The following is a 23,317-nucleotide window of genomic DNA, read 5'->3' on the forward strand; positions in this document are numbered from 1 at the left end:
AATATAGATTCATTACATCCACTTAAAGAACAGAGCCACCACAGAGACTGGTATAGTTCACTGTTCTAAAATGTCATCTGACACTGTTTCATCTGTTTTAAGTCTGGTACAATTTCTGTCAATGTTTTTGTCAACTTTGTAAAAGCAGTTTTACAACTATGGGATTCAGAAATTGATATGGTGTCCAGAATTTATGTGATTTATACAGACTGTCTCAATGCCGTTTTTGCTAAACATACTTGTGTCCAGACTCGTGAGCAATGGTGAAAGCCAGGCCCAGTCCTGTGTCCTCATTGATGGTACAACTCCTGTACTTACTGCACATGCCACTGATGGGGGCAAAACCTGCATAGACAAAGGAAGAGGGAGAGACTTAAGGTGTCGAGAGTATGGAATACTTGGTTATTAACTATAACATATTGACTACATAAAAAAGCCAAAGTTAACATAAACAGACCTCAAATCTGTAACATAAAATCCTCGTCTCTTTCTCTGTGTTGTAACTGAGCACATTCTTTCTGTTGAAACCTCTGAGAGGTTTGGCAGGCAACTTAATGTGTGTCACAAACGCATTCACATACTTGCTTGCATGGAGGGGAATTTCACACCAGCTGCAAAGAGCTACCTCACAAGCCTGGCCCATTAATGATTTTTGGATTGATCAGAATCTTTGATAGACACAGATATTAGTTAAGAGGCTTACTACTGATGGTGGACCTGACAACATTAAGAGAAAGATAAGTGAGCCTAGCTGTGGGATTAACTGTAACTGACAAGCTGATGAAAATATTCAGTTGTGGTCACTATTTTTTCCTATTTTCTGGCAGCAGTTTCTCCCAATGGACCCAAAAATAAGAAAATGTACAGTAGGAACATCAATATGTGGTTGATGAATGTGCCTATAATTTAAAGAGCCAGATGCTAAACTTTAACAACACTGGCAGAAGATAACTGTGTGAGTGTTGTTACTCTCAAAGCCAATACCTCTTCACCTCTGTCTAACCTCAGTTTTGTGTTCTCTTTGGCTTTGTCAAAAGCCTCTTTTGTACAGACAAAGAGTACAGAAGTTACATAAAGTTAATAAATAATTGTACTTATGAGTCAGTTTTCATCTTTCTCTCCCCCTAGCAGCTAATGAGATAAAGTTCTGCCCCAAGATTACTAGCATTTAGTAGTGTGAAAGCAATATGATTGTGATATTAGCCAAGATGAGATGGCTACAATGTTGTTGTTCCAGGTGCATCTCCTTCCTACATGTTTTAAGATTTATGTGTTGACTAATCTCATCCTAAAGTACACTGGTCACTTCAGACATGGTGGACCATGGTTCTTGCTCAGAATTTGTCACTTTGTCTCAGATTTGTCACCTTTCTTAGCCAGACCCAGCTGTTTTTCACCTTTGTTGCTTTTCACACAGATTTGACAGACAACTATGGCAGGACACTTTTTAATGAGCTCTTTTCCCCCAGAGTGACAGCAGATCAAGGGGATGTTTGCATTTCTGGCTTGGGACCTCTACTGCAGGTCATACCCCCTCTCTCTACATGTTTCTTGTCTGCATCTACACTGTCACCATTCAAGAAAGGCAAACTGCCAAAGAGTCCCAAAAACACATTTGGGTTACTCCCAGGCATGCGTGGTTGGGATACTCATCTCTTGTGCTTGCATCTGTCAAATTTCCATCCCTACTTGTTGTAATGTCTACACCAACAGTATCACCTTTACACCTGTCTACATGCCCAAAATTCCAACATTTAAGGGTTTCTAATTGCTTGTCACCAATTCAGACATCTCCCTCATCACAGAACTTTGTCGCTGAGCAAGGTCTTACCCAGAGTGTCACAGGGCTCGTTCTTCCAGGAACAGATATCCAGTCCAGTGAGGAGAACAGCATGATCATGCCGTTTACCGCCTTTCCCCACCAGACCTGATTGCCACTGACAGAAACTGTTGAGGGACTGGTCAGCATGGTGATTTATGGTCAAGCCCAGCTGCAAGGAAAGGGAGAGAAAGAGAGATACAGAGAATGAGAGAGTAAAATGTGAATTAATCGATCACCAGTGTCCAATGCAAAACAACAGATTTTAGCAAAATTGTATTCTGAATCCGCTCACCGGGTCTTGTTCTAGTAGTAACAAGCTAACCACCACAATGTTGATGTCGGTCCCAATGGTGCCATCTTTGAAAAGACTGGAAACCTGTAAAAGAGTAGGAAATAGAGTTTGTTAATATCCCACATGTGCCAAACTTAATATTCATGATTTTCTGATTTGCCTATTCTTTCCTTTTCTCTTGGAGAGAAACACCAAGCAATGTTAGCCTTAGGTAGGATACATGTAGGCTAATACTTATATCCACTTCCTGGATCATGAAAATTTTTTGCACCCAAAATGAAGGAGGTTAAAGGTTAAAATCTCGGTGCCTTTAAAACATTTCTGACCACGGAATAAGGGAGACTCTTGATGGACCGCTACCACCTGCAAGGCAAGGATCACATGACCAACAGCATCAGCAGGCTACTTTTTGTTGGCCTTACTAGCTTGTCTACTTCTTCTGTTGAGAAGAAGTAGAGAAGGTTTACAAAGTTAGCAACCATAAGCTACTGGTCATACTAAACCAACAAGCAAGCAAAACCCCTAAGTGTAAGGGTGCATTTTAATGCTCATGAATTTTCCTTTTCATTTGTAAGAGAAGGAACCAGGTATTTCTTCTTTCAAAAGTTACATACTCTCATTTTTAGGATTCATTCAAAATAAATTACATTCCAAGTTTTATATTCCGTTTCTAGCTGATGATGAAGCTTTTAGAATGTCCGACTGGATCAACAGTGAATGTGCTAGCCTAGTACACTAGGGTTATTGCTAGTTCGATTATCCCCATCAATCACATGACCCTCGTCTTGCAGGTCATAGCAGTCCGTCCAGAGTCACCCATGTTAGATGCCAGGAGAAGAAATGGAACAAGAGCTGAGATAAACTGAGCAATACAAAAGATTTACCATGCATCTTCTAGCCTTTATTGTCAAGTGTTTTACATGCCTCCTCCTCCTTTTCTTCTCCTCCCTTCCCTTCTCCCACCCTCACCATGTTCATGACGGTGAGGACGTAGGTGGTGACATTGTCCCTGCCGTGTTTCTCTAGCATCTTCCTGTCTGCAACCACCAGGGTCTCCACATTCAGACTGCCCACCCTGTTGGAGTTGATGGGTGATCTCTTTACCCTTCCTGACCCTTCCACCTCGGGCATCATAAACTCATCAGGCATGATGAAACGGTCCTCAGCGGGAGGCTTGGGAGCGTCTACAAGGGCAAAAAGGAAATAATGGAAGGGAGGAGAGACAGAGAGATTGTGACACAGAGAAAGAGAGCTTGGCAATGAGGGTCAAATGAATGAACTGTCTTTTTCCTGGCTCGTGCCGGGTGATAAGGGTACGGCTCGGGTGTTGAAAGAACAGGAAATTCACTCCCAACGCTGCTTCCTACCTCTCACCACTAGAAGGAAAGATAAAACTGTAACCTAGGCAGAGGGTTTTGTAGCCTTGGGCTGGTGTAACCCTCTTACAATGACCTCAAATACATTTGTGATAAATACATTATGCATTCAAATAAAAAGACAGATAAAGGACAATAACAGACATGACTCTTCATAATAGATATGTACATATGACGAGACTGAAATGGTTTAGGGTGGGCTGCTCTGTAAAACAACACCATTGTGTTATGAAATGGTTGTAATACTATAATAATGGCATGACAATGTTTTTTTGTTATATAATTTTGTATTGCAGCTAGAATTAGTAATCCCCTGATAGTATTTAGGCTTTCTCAGATTTCTTTTTACCCAGACAGAATAGAATCTGTACAGAACTATTCTTCTTGTTATGGAGATGATCATGTGAGCTTTAATTAGAGATGATAATACTGAGAACAAAAGTCAGTTACTAGAGTCTAAAAATGCAATTGTGGTTTCAGGATCCAAGAAATTTGCATTCAATAGTGTATTTCAAATAAAGCTGAAAGTAAAACACAATGGCCTAAAATCATAAAGACTAAACCAAAAAAACTAACATTTAGGATGACAAAATGTGCCCAGTTTAAAGTCGGTATTTAACCCATTAGTGTTGAAAATGGACAGTATATCAGTCTGCGTTGAAGAAAGGTAAATTTATTTAATGATATAGAAAATAAATTTCATTTTGTGTCCTTATGTCCTTTTCACTGAGGACTTCACAATACTTTGTTTATTATTTAAACATGGATGATGCGTAAAGACTGAGTTGGCAGTTCACATACAAACCTTGATGTAATGTTAAATCACAAATGGTCACACAGTGGCCAAGGGATATGGAGATGTACAAAGCACCTTAGGAAGAGCTGTTCAAAAATAACACTGGCATGTAAGTAGTGTGTTTCTCTGTCACTGGAAAACTGTTAACTATAGTAGATGTCGTGCATCAAACAATGCATTAACCAATTTTCCATTCACCCTGAAATGTATTTTTTAAATAAAAAAATGATTGATTAATGTATTTGCATTTTTAAACTTAACAATGACAAAATTATGTATTAATTACTGAATAAAACATTAAATTACTTATTATTCAGTATGTTAACCATATGTATGCACATGCAAGCCAGTGATGCATGGGACACTATGAGAAAATTTTGATTCATGGTGTGCACCTCAGAGGAGAGTTGTGAAATTTCTGCATGACGCAAAAATAAATTCTGAGTGTGTTGTCTTAAAGTACATGATTAAATAGCTAATGAACGCCAAGGCTAGAAATGCCAACCTGCCTGAATTATATCACACATCACAGTTATCTTAGTAACATATGACTTATGGGTATCTACAATTTGTATGAAGAGTGCATGTAATAAACTGACAAATCATTGTAACAGTAACTTTACTTCCTCAACATTAATACACAACTATCAGATGGTGAAGGAGGAATATAAGGAATATAAGGTTCCCTTACATACATTGCTTGCGGCGTCCGCAGAAGTGTTGTCTCTGCAGCTTTCCATGCTGGAAGTCATGGTGATGATGCTGGTGCTGATGATGATGATGATGATGGTGAAGATACGGGTTGTCAGGCCTGGAAGAACTGTTGATTGATGGGCTGCTAGATCTTCTCTGGACAATATCTTCCGCTGAGCGTTTGTAAACAACATGTGGGTGGTGACCATTGGGGACGCTGTAGTTGTGCTGTGTGGCCAGATGTTGGGGTAGTGGGGCAATCAAATACTCCTCTTGAGACACACGTATTAAACCTGACTGGAAAACACAGAAAAACACAGACATATGCATACACAGAAAAGGCATGGACAAAGAGTAAAAACCACTCAATCACTCACCATTACTCACAAAACCCCACAAAAATTCTTCCAGACAGTAGTTGCTGTTAAATATTTAGTATTGGTATTTGATAGCACACTCTCCACTACCTGGCGTTGACACAGCTATACAGTATAGGTGAAGCAGCCTTTGGTTAAGCAAGCAATCCTTCCTGCAGTAACCACAGGGCTAACACCCATTTAACCTCCAAATCTACCCAGATCAGACCCACCTAAACTTAGGACCTACACTGTATCCTAATATTAGGAAGATGTGCACAGTGCATCCAGCTGTTGAGAGGAAGAGATGTCTTATTCAGCTGGAAGACAGAAAAGCGTAAAATTGCTGTTTTTATGGAGAGCTGCGTTTGGTTTTTAATTGATTATAACTAAATCTAAGTCTCGAATGAGTTCACACAGACACAACTAGAATGACTTCAATCCAGTTTAACGCTTTACTTCAAAACATAATTTACTCAAAGCAGAAAAAAATGCACAACTTGATGTTGGCATATTCATATAATTACAATACTGGGTTCCTGGCTTTGTATCCAATATAAAATCTGTCCAGTGTACCATGCACTTTCTCAAAATAAACTGTACTGAAGAAGCCTTTGGTATGAGAGTCGAAACATCTTCATGAACCTCACGCAAGTCCAGTTGCCTTCATATAGCACTTAGAAATACCATGACCTGGATTCCTGAGAATCTTTACAGACATACCTTTCAGATAAAGTTTAATGTGTAATTTTTCTTTTTTCAAAATTTAATTCTGTTTTGAAAAGTTAAATTCCATTCTTCATTATATTCCCTGACCCTTACTAATCTTACTTACCCATTTGAAACAGTCAACTAACGTTTCATCTAATGTCATCTCTACTGGAAAATGACATAAACATGTGGACATGCATATATGGCAGCTCTATACTAAGCATGTTAATCTAATCTAATTTGACTTCCTCTTCTGCAGAAAAATGCTAAATTTGAGGAGATTCACCTATGTTTGTAGTTTTTGATCCCAGACATGTCAGCCTACCACTACAATGTCAAAGTAACGGGTCACCTCAGTGATTTGGCTGCCTGTTTTAATTCTGTGGCCTTAACTGCACTCTGAACTTAGAGACTAAGCTAGTGAACCTTAAACATTCCGTCTGACCACAGAATTCAACCTAATTCACTCCACAACCCACCAAATATACACAAAATAGCTGTGCAATCAATCAGACACACACACACCCATAAGCACACACCAAATACCCACTGAATTTATCAAAAACACATACACGCACATACACCCACTGACCCAGTGACATCTGGCCTTTGTGTGTGTGTGCGTGTGTGTGTGTGTGTGTGTGTGTGTGTGTGTGTGTGTCTGTGTGACAGGACCCTGCTCCTGTTGAACTGACCCCATTCCCCCCAGACTAGCAGGTGGCAAAATAAACAAAGGCAGGACAAAAGGGAAGCCATGGCGAGGCTCTTGTTGTCAAAACAGTGCCTGGATACATGGCAGGCTGCCATCATCACCCTCATCCATCCATCCAACCATCCATCCCTCTAACCATCCATCCCTCTAACCATCCATCCATCCAACCATCCATCCCTCTAACCATCCATCCATCCAACCATCCATCCCTCTAACCATCCATCCAACTTACCATCCATCCTTCTCACCATACATCCAGCCAACCATCTATCCCTCTGACCATCTATCCATCCATCCATCCATCCAACCATCCATCCCTCTAACATCCATCAAATCCATCCATCCAACCATCATTCCCTCTGACCGTCCAGCCATCTAACCAAACATCCCATCGATCCATCTCTCTACCCATCCAGCTGTCAGCACATCTTTCATCTCTCCATAAATCATCTTCTCCTTCCATCAACCTTCAATGGTGCGATGTGAGGTTTTACAGGAAGTTAACCCTCAAGCTTCAGTATTTTGAATCGATGTAAGGTCCATATGGTCCAGTGGTCAGGACTTTAGCTCTGCAGTGTCAGTGGTTTGAGCCCCAACACATCAACACCTTAAGCGAGATACTTCACAGCTACCTGTTCCAGCTACATCACTCTTAAAGGCTCAACCTGTGAGCACAGATTGGAAAGAAAATGTTCCCCCAGGTCATGAAAAAATTATATCAAATCAAAGATTTATACTAACAGAGAGACAGGATCCTTGGAAAAAAATTACTGCAGCTTCCAAAAATAGATTGGAATTCAAAACAGGGCTCAAGGAGGTCGAAGGAGGTGTCTCCCATCAGCACACCCTGCTGTCGTCTCTTGTTTTCCCATCTTTTCATCTGTCTTTCTGTCTGGCATTTACAACAGACCTGACCTGTAAAAACATACACCTCATCAAATATTCTACTTTTAAAGATGAAACACTGACAGTTCCTTCTGTCAAAGGGTATCACAGTAATCACCCCACAACATTTGGAGATAATTTCATCATTTTCCTCCCCTCACCCAAGACCCTTGGAACATCACACTGACCTTATTAAGGCAACATGAAAATATGCATTTTAAACATGAGATTATACTGATTGTACTTTAGATTTTGCAGTACATATATAATTTGCCATCAGACAAAGGTGTAATTAGTGACTAACCCCCAACCCGGAAACCACCAAAATCCAACAATAAACTAAAGGCCCAACTGCCTGAAATTCTTTCATTAACTTACAATTCACATGCTTTACAGCTCTCTCTCTGTCTGTCTCTTTCTCTCTCTCTCCCTCTTTTTTTGCTGCATCACCACATCTGCCAGGTCTCCACTCTCGTTTCCAGTAGTTAGCAGATGGAAGTGTCTGTGATGATAATGACAGGAAATTAATTCCATCTGCAGGGATGGCAATAATGGTGCTGTGCTTGAATGCGTGTTTGTGTGTGTGTGTGTGTGTGTGTGTGTGTGTGTGTGTGTGTGTGTGTGTGTGTGTGTGTGTGTGTGTGTGTTTGTGTGTATGTGTGTACTGCTTAAATTTTCTTTTGTCAGTATGTACTGTATGTTGTGAATACCAAAGACAGAACAACTAATAAAACATAAGAGTTACCTGCCTTTCAGATCTTTCAAAATAAAACATCACCTATTGCAGCTCTAAGTAGAACAGTATTAATGCATCATGTGATGTAAAGGTGGCTTTATTGTTCTGCATGAAGGGTTTAAGGCTGCAAGAACTGTGAATGATCAGCACAGGCTGCTTCTGTTCTGCTACAGTTACTGATGCATGTGGAGATTGTTGATTTCACAGTGAGTTGTAAGAGCATAAATATACAGCAACTACACAACAGTATGCTCCTATTCAGTAATGAGATACGAGGACCTTCCCACCATTGATAGTAACAAAGGGTATATGAAAGACTGTAAAACAGTTTACTGTGGGGACTATAATTAAAACAGGACACGGCCCAATCATGTACCATACATATGTCCAATGTTGCAGGGGTGCTATCAATGGATGAAATCTGATGGTGAACTATGGATCAAAACAGCAGGACACCCATTAACCCATTGCGTCAACTATAAATCATCTTAATTACTTACATTTCCACACATCCTTCACCTCCTAGCCATCTGTCAACTACGTTATGTGACTGGTTGTATGTTTTGCGTGTCATTTGGATTTCGTGTTTCCTACTGCCATCTTCCCCCACTTTGACTCCTCCATCTGGCCAAAATTCCATGAATCAAACACATCTTCCAGTGATAGTTACTAGTAATGCTGTACCTCAACTTTTGTGCTCACAATTCATTTTTATTTAGTAAGTTAAATAAGAACTGGTCTCTGCTTGTAATTAAAATATTTGTCTAAATAGGGGGCATCATAACTCTTTACTATCACAATCCATGCTGCATTTTATGGTAATTCATCACTTACAGGGTCACTCCAGCTATTTTACAAAGGTGAATGTATTCATCACGGGATGTGCTACGCCACCTCTGGAAATGACTGTATAATGTCTTCTGCGGTTCTGGAAGGAGTTTTCGAAAGACTGAAAAAATAACCCCGATGATGTCATCACGTTTATATCTGCACAAGCTCAGAGACCTGAAATTCTTAACAGAAAGTCTTTGCTACAAACTGGGGTGTTGTTCTGCTGCTTTGACCAGCTTTGTAGAGGTGCTATACTAATTTGCTGGAGCACACGTTTAATGCACATCTACGTCTTTGGGTCAACCCCTGCAAAATTGTAATAAATTTAAGTTTGTTTCTATTTGCTGTTAGTCAGTAGAAACTGGTACAGTGAAAGATGTCAGATTATTGAGTCCACTTGTGATCTGTGGAAGTTGCAGTGCTAAAATTTTTGCCCCAAAGATTTAGATTTTTGCATGTTTTTTTTTTATGTTAAGCATCTTGCAGATCAGATAGATATACAAAATTATTCCTGTTTCACAATTTGTTTCTAACACATTTTTTTCTCATTTGGTGAAATACCAAATGCTCAGGTGCTGGCCTATACATTTAAAGATGTGTGAAGAAAAAGGTAGATGAGCTGAATAGTTTCACAGGGTTCTATAGGGCATCTGTAGAGACCAGAGAGGCCAGCAAGTGATGATACAGCAGACCTCTAGTTATCTCTGTACATTAGAACTTGTAAGACTTGACTAGATTAAAGGGATGAACACTCTCTGATAAACACCACTTTACTTTCCACCCACGTTTACATGCCGACTCACACATTTCTCTGACTCTAACACACTCATATCGCCACAGACAGATTACAGGGTGAACCAGGTTACCCCAGTCAGTAATGATACTATTTTCAACATGAGAAAAACTTGAGTTAAAAAACTCTCTCAGGACTTTTCCCTTTCCTTGGAAAAAGTCAATACAAGCCACTCCAACAAACAGCTCGGCCGCTTTGGCAACGTATCGGTTTATGTCAGGGGAGACGGCATCTTTAGCCTGTCTCTGTATAAACTGTAGCTTCTTTTAAGGCTTCCCACCATGATATTATAAGACAAATGAGTAAGTGCTTACATGCTATTAAAGACTAGGGCCGAGCGGCGAGAAGCCCCAAGCCGGTGATTACCGAGCTCTAAAGCACATCTGCACTCCAGCTCAGCAGAGAATCATGTGAACACAGTGTGTGGTGAGGAGGAAAAAATCATTCAGGAGCAGAGAAGGCCCCTCGGGCATCTAACTTATTCAATAGAATCATAATCTGAGTAATTACAGTTTGCTCAAGAGAAATTATGTGCCTTTAAAATGGGGAAGAAACGGGTAGAGACGAGATGGTAATTTTGGATCTAGGATTACAAGAAGACAAGTGCCAAACATCAATGAAAGGGCATAACATTGTTTGGATTTCTCCTCCTTTAACTTCAAATGACTGTATTTCACAGCACACAGTACCATTCATAGAAACACGACCGGATTAGTGAACCAAAGCCAATTCATTTACAATCTCTCCATTGGTGATAGCATGTCTAGATAACCCTCTTCATGTAGGACTGATTAGGATCACAATGTGTCAATAGCGCAGGGTTTTGCTGTCCTTGTTTGGCCTCACTAATTATCTTTGAACAACCTACTGACACCATCTGAGCATGTCTGGGGAACAAAGCAGAGGTGGGCACACACAAAGAGAGAAACTGATGCTGCTGGATGAGTCTTTTGTCATTTGGAGCCTTTCAGCAAGGCCCCACTCGTTATCCCATGTAGACACAGCAGGAAACAGGAGGGCTACTCCCACACCAGTCCATACAAATGGAAATGTACTCCTTCAAAGTGCTATTAATTGCACTCTAACTGGTTTACAGTGCAGCTCTAACACTTTTACTGACTTAAAAATACAGTGCTGTTGTGATGCAAATTACCTGAGAGTGTAACTTAACTTAACTTAAAATTTAACTTACACTGCAAACAATGTTCATAAATGTGCTGGAGATGTGTGTGATAGTAACTTTTCAATTTTCCAGAAAAGGTAGCCCAGCCCTTAGTAATAGCACCTGGGGCTGGACCGGTGGAGGTGACAGAGATGGGAAGTCACACCCTAACACCCAGAGGAGCTGAATAAACTGTAAGTTGTAAAGGAAGCAAAAAGATTTACGTTTTGGAAAATGGAAAACCGTATTTCTACAGTGGGTAATCATATCCAGTGACGATAAACTGTCACTTCCACAGGCATGAAATAATTCAGTAACTGATTTTACTTTTCACAAATTTACCAAAATTCCAGGACTGAAAAACGTTGACTGAATATATTCAGAAATAAGAATATTAACACAACACTGAAAAATGAACTATCCATCACATGAAAAAACTTTTTATACCTGCATCTGACCAAACAGAAACCAGTGTTCGCTGTTGATGTATATGGGTGGTGTAACATGTTTGTGGTGACTAGCTCCAACTGGAGCACAACTCGACTCAAGAACTTTAAGCTGCGCATCCAGTCTGAAACTCTAGTAAAAGTGATATAACGATTCCTAATCGAATTCTACCTGGCCGCCAGAAAAAAACATCCTCACATTGACAACAGTCTGACACACTTTTGTTAAAAAGCGGGTCAAAATCAGATAAGACCCCTCTAACCACTAATCCCAGATTTTGCCTTCCCAGAAATTGGAATGGAGACCATGTGTCCCCAACTATGATTTTACAATTGGGGCTAAAAGGTTGCTATATGCCAATTGACAAATAGGCCTTTAACATATAACAGCTTTACATTGTATTCAAAACATAAACTTTGAAATTCGTGTCTGTCCTAGTCAACAAAGAATGAAAAAACTCCTCAAAACAAGCTAAAATTACAGCTATCACACTTTAAAAACCCACCAAACTGCTTGTTACTCTTTATCAACCTGGCAGTATCAAGTTTACTGTAAGCCTGGACTGTTTTACCACAGCCCCTTAAATGTAATGCAGTGGTGACAATAGTGGGTCACATTTGATATATGGGCTCTGTTTGTAGAAATCACAGCATCCACTAGAAGATTTCAACACCAGCCATTAGTCTTGTATGAGAAAAGACCTTGCACAAACTAGAAAGGACATACAAGCACACACACGCATATACAGTACTTACATGCACACAGACGTTCTGTCTTTTCTCCTCCTTTCACACACACACACACACACACACACACACACACACACACACACACACAGCATCCCACACCCATGCTGAGATCCTGACCCCCCTCTCCTGCTGGCATCTAACAGTGGGCACTACATCACTGTCAGCATCCAGACCACCAGGGAACTGCTCCGGGCCACTCTCCTCTTGTAGTGCCAAGCTCTGAGCTCCTCTGTGGCCCAGCCCAGTCGCTGAATTATGGCCAAGCCAGAGAGGCACATTGTAGTGGGGAGACGTTCCAGTTTGTTGCCCTTTACAGAAAATGGACAGGTACAAATGACCCGAGTGCTGCCTGGAAATCGGTCATTCAAGTGTCATTTTAACTCTGCAAAAGCCTAAGGGATTTGGAGCACACTGACAAACACACACACACATCATATGTTCCCAGCCCTAAGGATGAGTAATCATATACTGTCTCAGCTCCATGAGGAGTCTTATGGGATTACAACATCTACATGTTAAATATTCAAACAGAGAAAGCGAATGTTTAAATATATGCCTTTTGGCTAAAAAGTTTTATTTTCCAGATGTAGTTTACGGACAGTTCTTCAGATATTTGTATGTCGTTTCAAAATCCCATATAGCAGTTTCAGAGTGGAACTGACTTTTAAATCATCAATTATTCATGAAGTACATATTCAATTTCACAAAACAACCAGAGAACCTAGAATCTTTGATGCCAGCAACAGTTTTGCAAGACAGGATGTCACATTTTCCAAACAACTAATGGAGCTCAACCTCTCACATATTGTGATCACGTTGTGATGTGTTCTACAACCACAAAGCCTTCCAGAGACTACAGTACCTCCAGCATCAATAACAAGGCCCGGGAAAAGAGCAAATGCCTTTTTCACACCACAGCGAGCCCTGTGCCTGGTGGAAAGAGACAGAGGTCGTAGGTTGAGCTCCCATCATACAACAGTCACTGGTGGTTGTCACAACATGCGGCTCCGTGTCAACGACGGCCATCACACAGCAGGTTTGATCTGAGCTGCCCAGAAAGATGAAGGGAGCTGAAGGAGAGAATAAAGGAGGTGTGTATTGACACTTTCTTTATGGTGTTTTTCCTCTCACACATGGCTGTGCAAACACACATCTAAGCTATAAATTCCAAAACCGTGCGATGGTAAAAAAAAACATACATGTGGGTTTAGATTGTAACGTTTACTTATAGTTTTCATTATTACGAGCTCACAAGGATTAAAGACATGGTACTACAGAAATCTAAACAGAGGAAACTGACCAGGAAAGGAAAATGAGACACTTTGACATAAAACACCCCAGAAGGCAGTGGTGGCTGGTGGGTAAGGTATTTCACATCAGCAAGTCTGTGAAATCTGCAGAAGCTTAAGGCAAACTTTACTTTGATCTCTCTTTGTTCCTTTCTGTCTTTTTGTCTGTAGAAGCCAGTCAAATATACTGCTAAGTTCAAACATACTATGCCATCAATTGATCAATGTCCCCTGCTATTCCAAATCAGACTGCATCAGGAGGGTCCTGACACATCTCATCTCCTGATAAATTTTGTTACTAGATGATTGTCTGAACAGTCAGCTAACTCATTATAAATGTTGCCTCTATTGTGTACCTTAATGTGTTTCTTGAAAGAGTAATTATTTCTTCTGACATCAGTGGAGGTACTGTTTAATGGAGGGGCAGGTTACATTAGGAAAGAAGTGGTTCATATAACATGTTATCCAACGACGTCAGATATCAAAATGTTTATACTTGATTCTGAAAAGCCTCCCATCAGAGAGAGGGGTTGAGATGTGATATCTTTTAAATACAAGGATAAGGACCCACATTTTCAGGCATCTTCCTCTCAGGAAGACATTCATAGTGTTGCACTCAGTTGTGTCAAACAAATGAAAAAGGAGGACTAGAGAGAAAAGTTCAAACCCAGTGCATTGAATGTCGGATGGTGGGTTTCGGAAAGTTAGAGAAATGGTCGGACACAGACCCCCTTAATCCAGAATCAGAAAGGTGGGGCTGGGTTCCAAAGTTATTTTCTATGTTCTATTCCAAAGATAGCAGAGTAAATTGGCTCATTTGCAGTTCAATTTACATAAACACTTTATCTGTTAAGCTTCTACTCACAACTGGACACAACGCACTGAAAACGCATTGAATGACACTGTGCTGGGTGTAGAAACCTAAGGATTACAAAAGTGCTACAGAACAGGAAAACTGATCCTTTGGATTGCACATGTTGGTTACTCTGAACCTGAGAGCTCAGAACCCAACCTGCCCCTGACCTGGCCTGCAGTGGCTTGGAAAGGGTCACAGCAAAGGTCATGGTCAGCTCTGGCACAGCCAGCCTGACGCGGGGTGTATCCAACTCTCAAATGTTTCAGTAATGAAGACTGCCAAGTCATAAGCAATGATTTAGGCATCATTTAAAGCAGCCATACTAGACAACGATGTTGCAGCAAGTGCATTTCTTAAACACTTGTAACACTTCATATGCAAATTATAAACATGATTAAATAATTATACAATTATAAACTATTGTAAAATATTTGCAGTATATAGTACACCAGTCCAACACTGACATTGTCCCCGAGTCCTAGATGTGGCTGCATTGGTATATGACAACAAATAAAAATCCCAAATTTAGATGCTGACTTCTGCAGAGAAACATATTTCAGATAACATAAAAGCGAGAAAATTTGGTGCCTGGCATTTTTCCCACAAGGTACTGCATCTTAAGCCACTCGCCATACGTTTAAAGGGTGTAAAAATAAAGTATCCTAATATAGTCTATCCAGGGTTGAAACGATAACTACATTAATTTATTAGTTGATTCATACTAAATTAATCCCCAATTATTTTGATAATCACTTCAAAATTATTTGTCAAGTACAAATACTAAACAGTTTCTGGTTCTAGAATCTCCCACCTGAGGATCTGCTTCTCTTGTCCATTTTATATCATTAAAAATTGAACAGATTGAAAACGTGCAATGTGAAGATGTTATTTCCTGACATTTTGTAGTCCAAACCATTATTAATTGATAGTAAAAATAATCACCACTTGCCACCCTAAATAAATAAATATTCAATAGTTTTAAAAAAACAATTTCCTCAGAATTGTATAGTTTCACTATTTTAATTATTTGCTTATTTGTCTGTTTAGTATACTTTGTTTTTTATTCATTCGCAAGCTGCAAAGAAAAGCATCAAATTTCTGATGACATTCTGAGGATATGTAGTGTGGCTATTTTTCTCACAGGGACCAGCACAGTGGCAGTACAGCACTCAGATCTGGCCTCATCACCCCAGAGAAGAATCCTATCCTGGGAAGGGGCTGGGAGGACAGAGGGGAGCAGTAAATCACTTCTCTTGTCTGCATTCACACGAGTAGTGAGCAACTCTGAACTTGCACTATGTAGTAAGAACCTGCGAGAGTCCAGGTTAAAACCACTCCACCCACCCATCCACCCTCCCACCCCCATACGCCCAAGCAGAGAGGATTGGGGTCAACCAGCAAAACGACCTCAGATGAGAAACCCTCAAAAGAAGAAAGAAGGAGGACCCCCCCAAACACACACACACACACACAAACACACACACACACCCACTCCACTGCTCTTACTAATCAGAGAGCATTATATCTGAAATGACATCCTTTCATCTCTCGTGCAAAAGCGAAACAGAAAACATTTCACTCCAAAACATCATCTTGGTGCTTCGTGAGGACGCTGAGAGAGTAATTAGAAGCCGGCAAATAACACCATGTTCAATTAATGGGGATTTACAGTAGAAAATCCCTATTTGCCAGTCATCCATCCATCCTGCTCTGCTCTTAATACCATCTCGCCCTGGGCTTCATTTAAACAGCTGAATCCCACTTCCATCTGCTTTGCCTGGGCCAGCATGAATGTTTAAAAACGGCTGATCTTGGTTTGGCCCAGTAGCTGCTGCTGACACCTCTGTGCTATTAGAAAGCAGGGTCAAGTCCAAAAACCCTACTTCAGACACTTTCTTTTCCCTTTTCTCCTCTTTCCTCGTCTCTGTTGAAAAGAGACAAAGACATGAAGAACGAGGAAGCAATTTTTCTTTCTTGCTCTCACCCCATTTCTTCTCCAAAACTCTTTGACATAAACCGAGTCCGTCTTTCCAACTCTCTATAAAAAGACCATCCAGCCTCCCTGGGAGCTCCCACCCTAGACAATGAACTCACATTATTCTTGCAAAGCACTCTCTCTAATGCTGTGCTCCCAGCTCAGCCCAGCTCACTTCTAATTCATTATTTCACCCTCTCTGGTCTTCTCCGTCTTGTTTTCCTGGATTTTCTTGTCTGCTTCTCTTTTTTTCCTGACTTCTTCCTCCCTAGCATTGTTTTTAATCCCACCTTAATCTCTTCCTCGAGCTCGTCACTGCATCGAACAGGCTTGAATGGCTCATTCCTCATTTGTACTTAATCCAAATATTCTGGGCAGAGGGCTAGATGAAAAGCAGGGGTTAACTGCTTTCGTTGTTCTAAGCCTTGCAGCAGTCTAACAACACACACACACACCCACTCCACTGCTCTTACTAATCAGAGAGCATTATATCTGAAATGACATCCTTTCATCTCTCGTGCAAAAGCGAAACAGAAAACATTTCACTCCAAAACATCATCTTGGTGCTTCGTGAGGACGCTGAGAGAGTAATTAGAAGCCGGCAAATAACACCATGTTCAATTAATGGGGATTTACAGTAGAAAATCCCTATTTGCCAGTCATCCATCCATCCTGCTCTGCTCTTAATACCATCTCGCCCTGGGCTTCATTTAAACAGCTGAATCCCACTTCCATCTGCTTTGCCTGGGCCAGCATGAATGTTTAAAAACGGCTGATCTTGGTTTGGCCCAGTAGCTGCTGCTGACACCTCTGTGCTATTAGAAAGCAGGGTCAAGTCCAAAAACCCTACTTCAGACACTTTCTTTTCCCTTTTCTCCTCTTTCCTCGTCTCTGTTGAAAAGAGACAAAGACATGAAGAACGAGGAAGCAATTTTTCTTTCTTGCTCTCACCCCATTTCTTCTCCAAAACTCTTTGACATAAACCGAGTCCGTCTCTCCAACTCTCTATAAAAAGACCATCCAGCCTCCCTGGGAGCTCCCACCCTAGACAATGAACTCACATTATTCTTGCAAAGCACTCTCTCTAATGCTGTGCTCCCAGCTCAGCCCAGCTCTCTTCTAATTCATTATTTCACCCTCTCTGGTCTTCTCCGTCTTGTTTTCCTGGATTTTCTTGTCTGCTTCTCTTTTTTTCCTGACTTCTTCCTCCCTAGCATTGTTTTTAATCCCACCTTAATCTCTTCCTCGAGCTCGTCACTGCATCGAACAGGCTTGAATGGCTCATTCCTCATTTGTACTTAATCCAAATATTCTGGGCAGAGGGCTAGATGAAAAGCAGGGGTTAACTGCTTTCGTTGTTCTAAGCCTTGCAGCAGTCTAACAACACACACAGACTGATGCACTAAAAGAAAGAGACAGCGAGAGGAGGGAAAGGCCCAGAATTCACTTTTGATGCACTTGTCATTTTGTCTCAATTTTTTTTTTCCTTACCTTTCATTTTTGTAAAAATGTTCCTCATCTGCCAGAGATATAAAGACATGAGTCCATTTAACTGGCTGAGTGAACATCCAACCAACGATGGCCCTGGGGTCCCACTTGGGAGAGGAGAAAGACAAAAAACGAGGCAAAAGCTCGGGAGGAGTAAAAAATAGATCAAAGCGTTCGTCGAGGCCCATTCAAACGCAATCATGACCCGATCACATTGTGTCCTCACAGCGCTTTTAAGAGAACGGGTCAGTGGTGCTTTATTGTGGGTGGGAGCTAGCTTAATGAAAGGGACAATGCGAAGATTAGCAGTGCCAGCCAGGCAGCTCAAACTTCACCCTGGCTTTAATTGCTGAGAACAAGAGGAGATGTAGAAGCAGGGCAAACAGAGGACAAAAGAGCAGGGCAAGCAGGGAAGGAGGAGGTAAGAGGAGGTATGAAGACTGGATGATAAATGGAGGTATGGCCTTTAAGGAGCTGTAGTGTGTCCATCTGGTCCAGGCTGGTGTGGGATGTGTCAAGGAATGTGTATGTGCTGGTAGGCCACAGGGTCCAGGCACCTCGTAAACCACAAAGTGGTTAAAGGAAAAATATCTGTATCTTGGATGTGAAGACTTCACGCAAATCAAACGAAGTTCATACTTAAAGCCCAAACACAGCACACCTTGTGAAAGCAGGTCTGATGTGAACATCATTAGTTCTGTGGTTTGTGTTTTCTCAGAAGTAAAATCAAGTTAGCATGAGCTCCGAATTTAACCAAGCTAACCGACTAAGTAGCTTAAGTAGCTTAGAAGTAAAACAGCTAGCTAACCTGGCTCCGTACAAATTGGAAAAATTGCAAAAACAGTTTGAACAGTTTGATCTGCTCAGTATGTCCAGCTATGATTACTATGGTTAGCTAGTTACACCATGAAACTCCCGCTAAAACTACTAATTGTCATTTTTACATTTCTGTTTATGTTATGTTACAAGATACAACGTATACATTTGTCAGCTTTAGAGGTCCTGGTAGGCATTTTTTTTGTTTGTTTTAGTTTGTTTAGCCTTTGGTAGTCTAGCTTCTTCATCCCTGCTTCCTGCCTGTAAGCCGGGCTAGCCCTACTTGTGACTTCAGCACTCAGTACGTTAGTTTTACATAGCATTTCCTATAGGAACACCTCAGTGGAGAAGTCGAGAGTTTTTTTTTTTACCTGTTATACAGCAACAGGTTTCATCTTCAAATGTATCTTCAAAACCCCACAGATGTCTTCTGTCTGCCTGGAAAGATCAAATGTTTTCTTGGGGCAAATATTTACAGACAGCACTGGTCACTGTCGCAGCCGACGCAGACTTAATGCATGATCCACTGAAGAAGAGGAGCAGAGCAGAGCGGAGCAGCACAGTCTGTGGGATTACTGGATTTAAACTTTGGTCTTGCCCCAGGCAAACACTTTATGCTCCAGGCGGAAAGCAGACATCTGTGAGATAGTTTGAAGACGCAACCAACTTCTGGATATCGGTTAACAAAAAGGACTTCTACTCCTTAGGTTTTTGGTGGGGAACGGTATGTGATGGAATCATGAAGTAACGCACAGAGAGCTGAAGTCACTACTTGGGCTAAAGCTAGACTAAACCCCGTCCTAACTCCAGCTCTGTACTAAACACACAGACAAGAGGTTGCGATTAATCTTCTCTTCTCACTCTCTGAACGAAAGCAATAGGCGTTTTTCCCAAAATGTTGAGCTATTCCTTTTAATATTCATCTGCACAGTGCACCAGTGGGTGTGGTGACTGAGGGGAAAATGGAAATAGCAGCAACCAAAACTTAGCATAGACGTGGAAACTGAAATTACATGAAAAATGTGATGAAGACGCGTTTCCACAAGGCAACACAAGCAGTCCTGTACTTGGAGACAGTTGTTTAATTAGTGCCGGTGTGAACAGCTGCACTTAGCCAGACTGTTCACCATGGCGCTTCCGAAACCAACGTGAAACTTTGTTTTTCTCTGTACTGTCCGCAGCAATTTCCTATTCTTATTCCATTATTTTGCGGTTCTGATTTTAAAGCAGGTATATATGACAAACACAATCAATGTGTCATCCAATTCTCCCTGCCATTGTCCTTTCTGATCAATAAGTTGGGTATGTTTTTCAATGAACAGTTGTACTGAATTATGGCCTCTCTTCTGTCACTGTAATGTCAGCGGTGTGACGTTTCCCTCCTCTCCGGCTTTCTTCCTTTTACCCTTTCATTCTCTTTTTTTCCACTCCTCCCAGTGTTCAAAGAATTGCAGGACAAAGCACCGGAGTGCTTACACTCATGGGTAATGATGTCATGTTACCGTTGACTCATAATATTACCAAGGTCTGAATTGTGCACACGATGATGCATCAAAACAATTGGGTCATTAGAGGAGAGTAGGCTTTTAGGACATACAGGCATGAAGCTTGAGATAGGGGTGGAGCACAAAATCTGTTGGGTGAGTGCCTTTTATTCCTAAATGTCCTTTCAACTGTTCAGAAACTGACAACACAGCTCTCCTGTTAGGATTTTTGAGGTACTTTAATACGGTCCAGAAACGTTTTATCAACCCCATGGGATGGTGCATTTTCTCAAACCATGTAGGAAACATGTAATCAGGTAATCAATTAAGGTACATTACAAAATGACTGTAGAGTTTTTCTATCACAACATGAACTTGCAATGCCTAAAGAACCAAGAAGTTCCTGGCAGAAACTTACCAGTCCGGAGCACGTCGATATGGCTGCCGAGGAGGCTGACAAGTTTCGGATAGATCCCTGATACAGGCAGTCGTGAAACCCCGCATCACCCATCACTCTGGTGATGCCGTCCGAGCCGAGCTTCTGCACGGTGAACCCCGGGCCGACCACAGGGGACGGATGCAGGTCCAGGTGCATGTCCTGGCCAAAGGCAGAGAGCCGGTAGTGCAGAGAAGAGGAGAGGGACCTCCTGCTGCGATGGCTTCGCCCGGTCACATCGTGGGTCAGGTATCCTCCCTCAGAGTCCACCTCCACTGGGATTACAAACACGTAGTCTGAGGAGGAGAGGGATGAAAAGGAAGTCACAACAAAAAGGGCCAACATCAAATACTCAGATGTTTCTGTTCCAAGAGTTATTTGCGACTTATTTGTGTTCTTTCTTCCTGCTTCATCTCCTTCTGGTTCAGTAAGTTATTTCCAATATTTTCCAGAATATATTTGGCCAAGGAGAAGTGTGAAAATTTGAATTTAGCTCGTGCTTATACCTGTCAGTGTGACAGATTGACACTTACACCATATTAAAAGTATGGAAGTAAAGAAGTGAGTTGCAGCCTCTATTCAAAACACAACATCTGGTTGTTGATTTACATCCTGGTTTTATTACCGTAAAGCTAAGGGTGGTGGAGTTACTGTTTTACCCCTTTTAAAAGAAAGCTATATCTTTCTTTATGAACATTTTCTGCATGTCAGTTTCTGCTAATATTTCAGACACTGGAAAAAAAAAAAAAATTGATTTCACACTGCATCTTAGATGCAATTGAAAGATCTCAGCCTGGTCTCTTATTTAGCCAGTTATACCAAGAAATGCAACCCAGAAACACAAGATACATCACCGGCATCTAAACAGGTTACTTTCAGAACTGTCAGTAGGAAACAAAACCTCTGCTTCTGAAATGACAAGCTTGTGTTCAAGTGAAAGGGTCAGTGCTCAATTGTTATTCAAGTCATATGATCACAGCATTACGCCAACATCAGACTTCCATGCATGTCAGTTATGGGTCAATACGTCAAAAGCAGAGGCTGTAATTATAAAAAGATTTCATGCAGGTGCCGTGGTGTTCCGCTAAAATAAAATGCTAAAATTACTGCACTGTTTCCATACAGGAGAGCAGTGAGAGACACCGCAGTAAAAGAAGCAACAATAACATTTCCATTAAGTTTTTTTTGTTCCCCCCCCCCCATCGTTTTCAGCTTTGTTCATTTGACAAAGGATATGACTTTCTGTGCGTTTGGAAAATAACCCCTAAGTGGTGTGCTGGGGAGAACCGGGATGCTTTCTTTCACAACTTGGGAAGGAAAGTCCATCTCCCGTCTCCCCTCAGCAAATCAAAGTATGTAAATCACCTCAGCTCGTCTCCTTGGTTTCTACAGGGCAAAGCAGCCAAGAAGGGATCCCTGTGTGTGCCCCTGCACTCATCAGTCTAGACCCAATAGCCACTGCAGCGGTGTCATCACATTATAAAAACCTAACCAAGGGTCCCTCGCATTTTTTACCACCTGAGCTGTGGACATGACACCCCACTCGACAGCGAAATTGCCGTATTCCTAATCATTTCATCGAAGACGGTGGTCCAGTAGCCGACCCATGCCGCCATGCATCTCGTTTTATTCACGTTCCCTCTACAAACATGGAATGCTGCCAGCTGGAGGAAACATCCGTGGATGCCAAAAGACAAGTACTCACCATGATTTAATCCGTGGCTGCTGCTGGAAGAAGAGCTGGCGGCGAAGGAGGTGTGGGAGCAGTAAATGTGCAGCGTCTGCAGTAAAAAAAAAATATATATATATATATATATATATACATATATATATATATATATATATATATATGTATATATAAATCGTGAATGGACATGTAGCAACAGGTAGCAGGCGGTGGAAGAAGTGGAAGCCAAAAGTGATAAATGAAGTTCCTCTGTTGAAACCTGAGTTTCACTTGGGATGACAATCACTTTGCCTTACTTTTCACCACAAGCCCCCGTTTGCTGTTGACAGACATCGTGCTGACAGGAGACAAACTCTCGTTAGCTGCATTGTGCCGAACTTAAAGAGTGTGTGCATTTGATATTGGGCGCCACATGCCTTGATAATGTTCCAGGACAGGAGGGTGGAGAGCAGCCTGCTTGAGGTGCAGCCGACCAGCGGGATGGGTAAAGTCCATATCAGAAGAAAAAGGCAATCCATGATGATGGCATGCAAGCTCACACCTCCTCCGTTACCTCCTAAAAGAGCGCAGAAGTAGTAATAACCTGCGGTAGCGCATAATGCAGTATGCACGCATTGTTTGGTGGTTCTGTTCCACGCTTTGCTGGTTCAGGTGAAAAGTCTGCAGGTTGCAGCGGCCGGCGGTGCGCACAGTGTGTGTGTGTGTGTGTGTGTGTGTGTGTGTGTGTGTGAGTGTGTGTGTGTGAGAGAGAGAGTGTGTGTGTGTGTGTGTGTGTGTGTGTGTGAGTGTCTGTGTATGTGTGTGTGTGTGTGAGTGTGTGTGAGGAGCAGTAGCAGGTAGCGGGTTCGGGGATCACCGGGAGCAGCTCTGACTGAGCACTCCCCGGCTCTGTGAGAGTCGGCCTGCAGGATGGAGCACAAGTCAG

At 41.6% G+C, this 23,317-nt stretch overlaps 1 protein-coding gene across 1 annotated transcript in view; it reads right to left on the reverse strand.

Annotated features, from left to right (window-relative positions):
* Positions 1-22,970, reverse strand: part of adamts18 (ADAM metallopeptidase with thrombospondin type 1 motif, 18) — a 63,283-nt gene extending 40,313 nt beyond the window's left edge. The window contains exons 1-8 of the mRNA XM_040129332.1: positions 22,809-22,970; positions 22,411-22,486; positions 20,688-21,001; positions 4,982-5,276; positions 3,084-3,298; positions 2,115-2,198; positions 1,832-1,991; positions 240-345 (exon numbers count right to left, since the gene is read on the reverse strand). Of these exons, the coding sequence (XP_039985266.1) occupies positions 240-345; positions 1,832-1,991; positions 2,115-2,198; positions 3,084-3,298; positions 4,982-5,276; positions 20,688-21,001; positions 22,411-22,486; positions 22,809-22,910 (1,352 nt within the window). The 5' untranslated portion in view covers positions 22,911-22,970. The remainder of the gene's footprint in view (positions 1-239; positions 346-1,831; positions 1,992-2,114; positions 2,199-3,083; positions 3,299-4,981; positions 5,277-20,687; positions 21,002-22,410; positions 22,487-22,808) is intronic.
* Positions 22,971-23,317: the final 347 nt, after the last annotated feature.

This window comes from Xiphias gladius, chromosome 1 (assembly GCF_016859285.1).
Source record: "Xiphias gladius isolate SHS-SW01 ecotype Sanya breed wild chromosome 1, ASM1685928v1, whole genome shotgun sequence".
NCBI lineage: Eukaryota > Metazoa > Chordata > Actinopteri > Istiophoriformes > Xiphiidae > Xiphias > Xiphias gladius.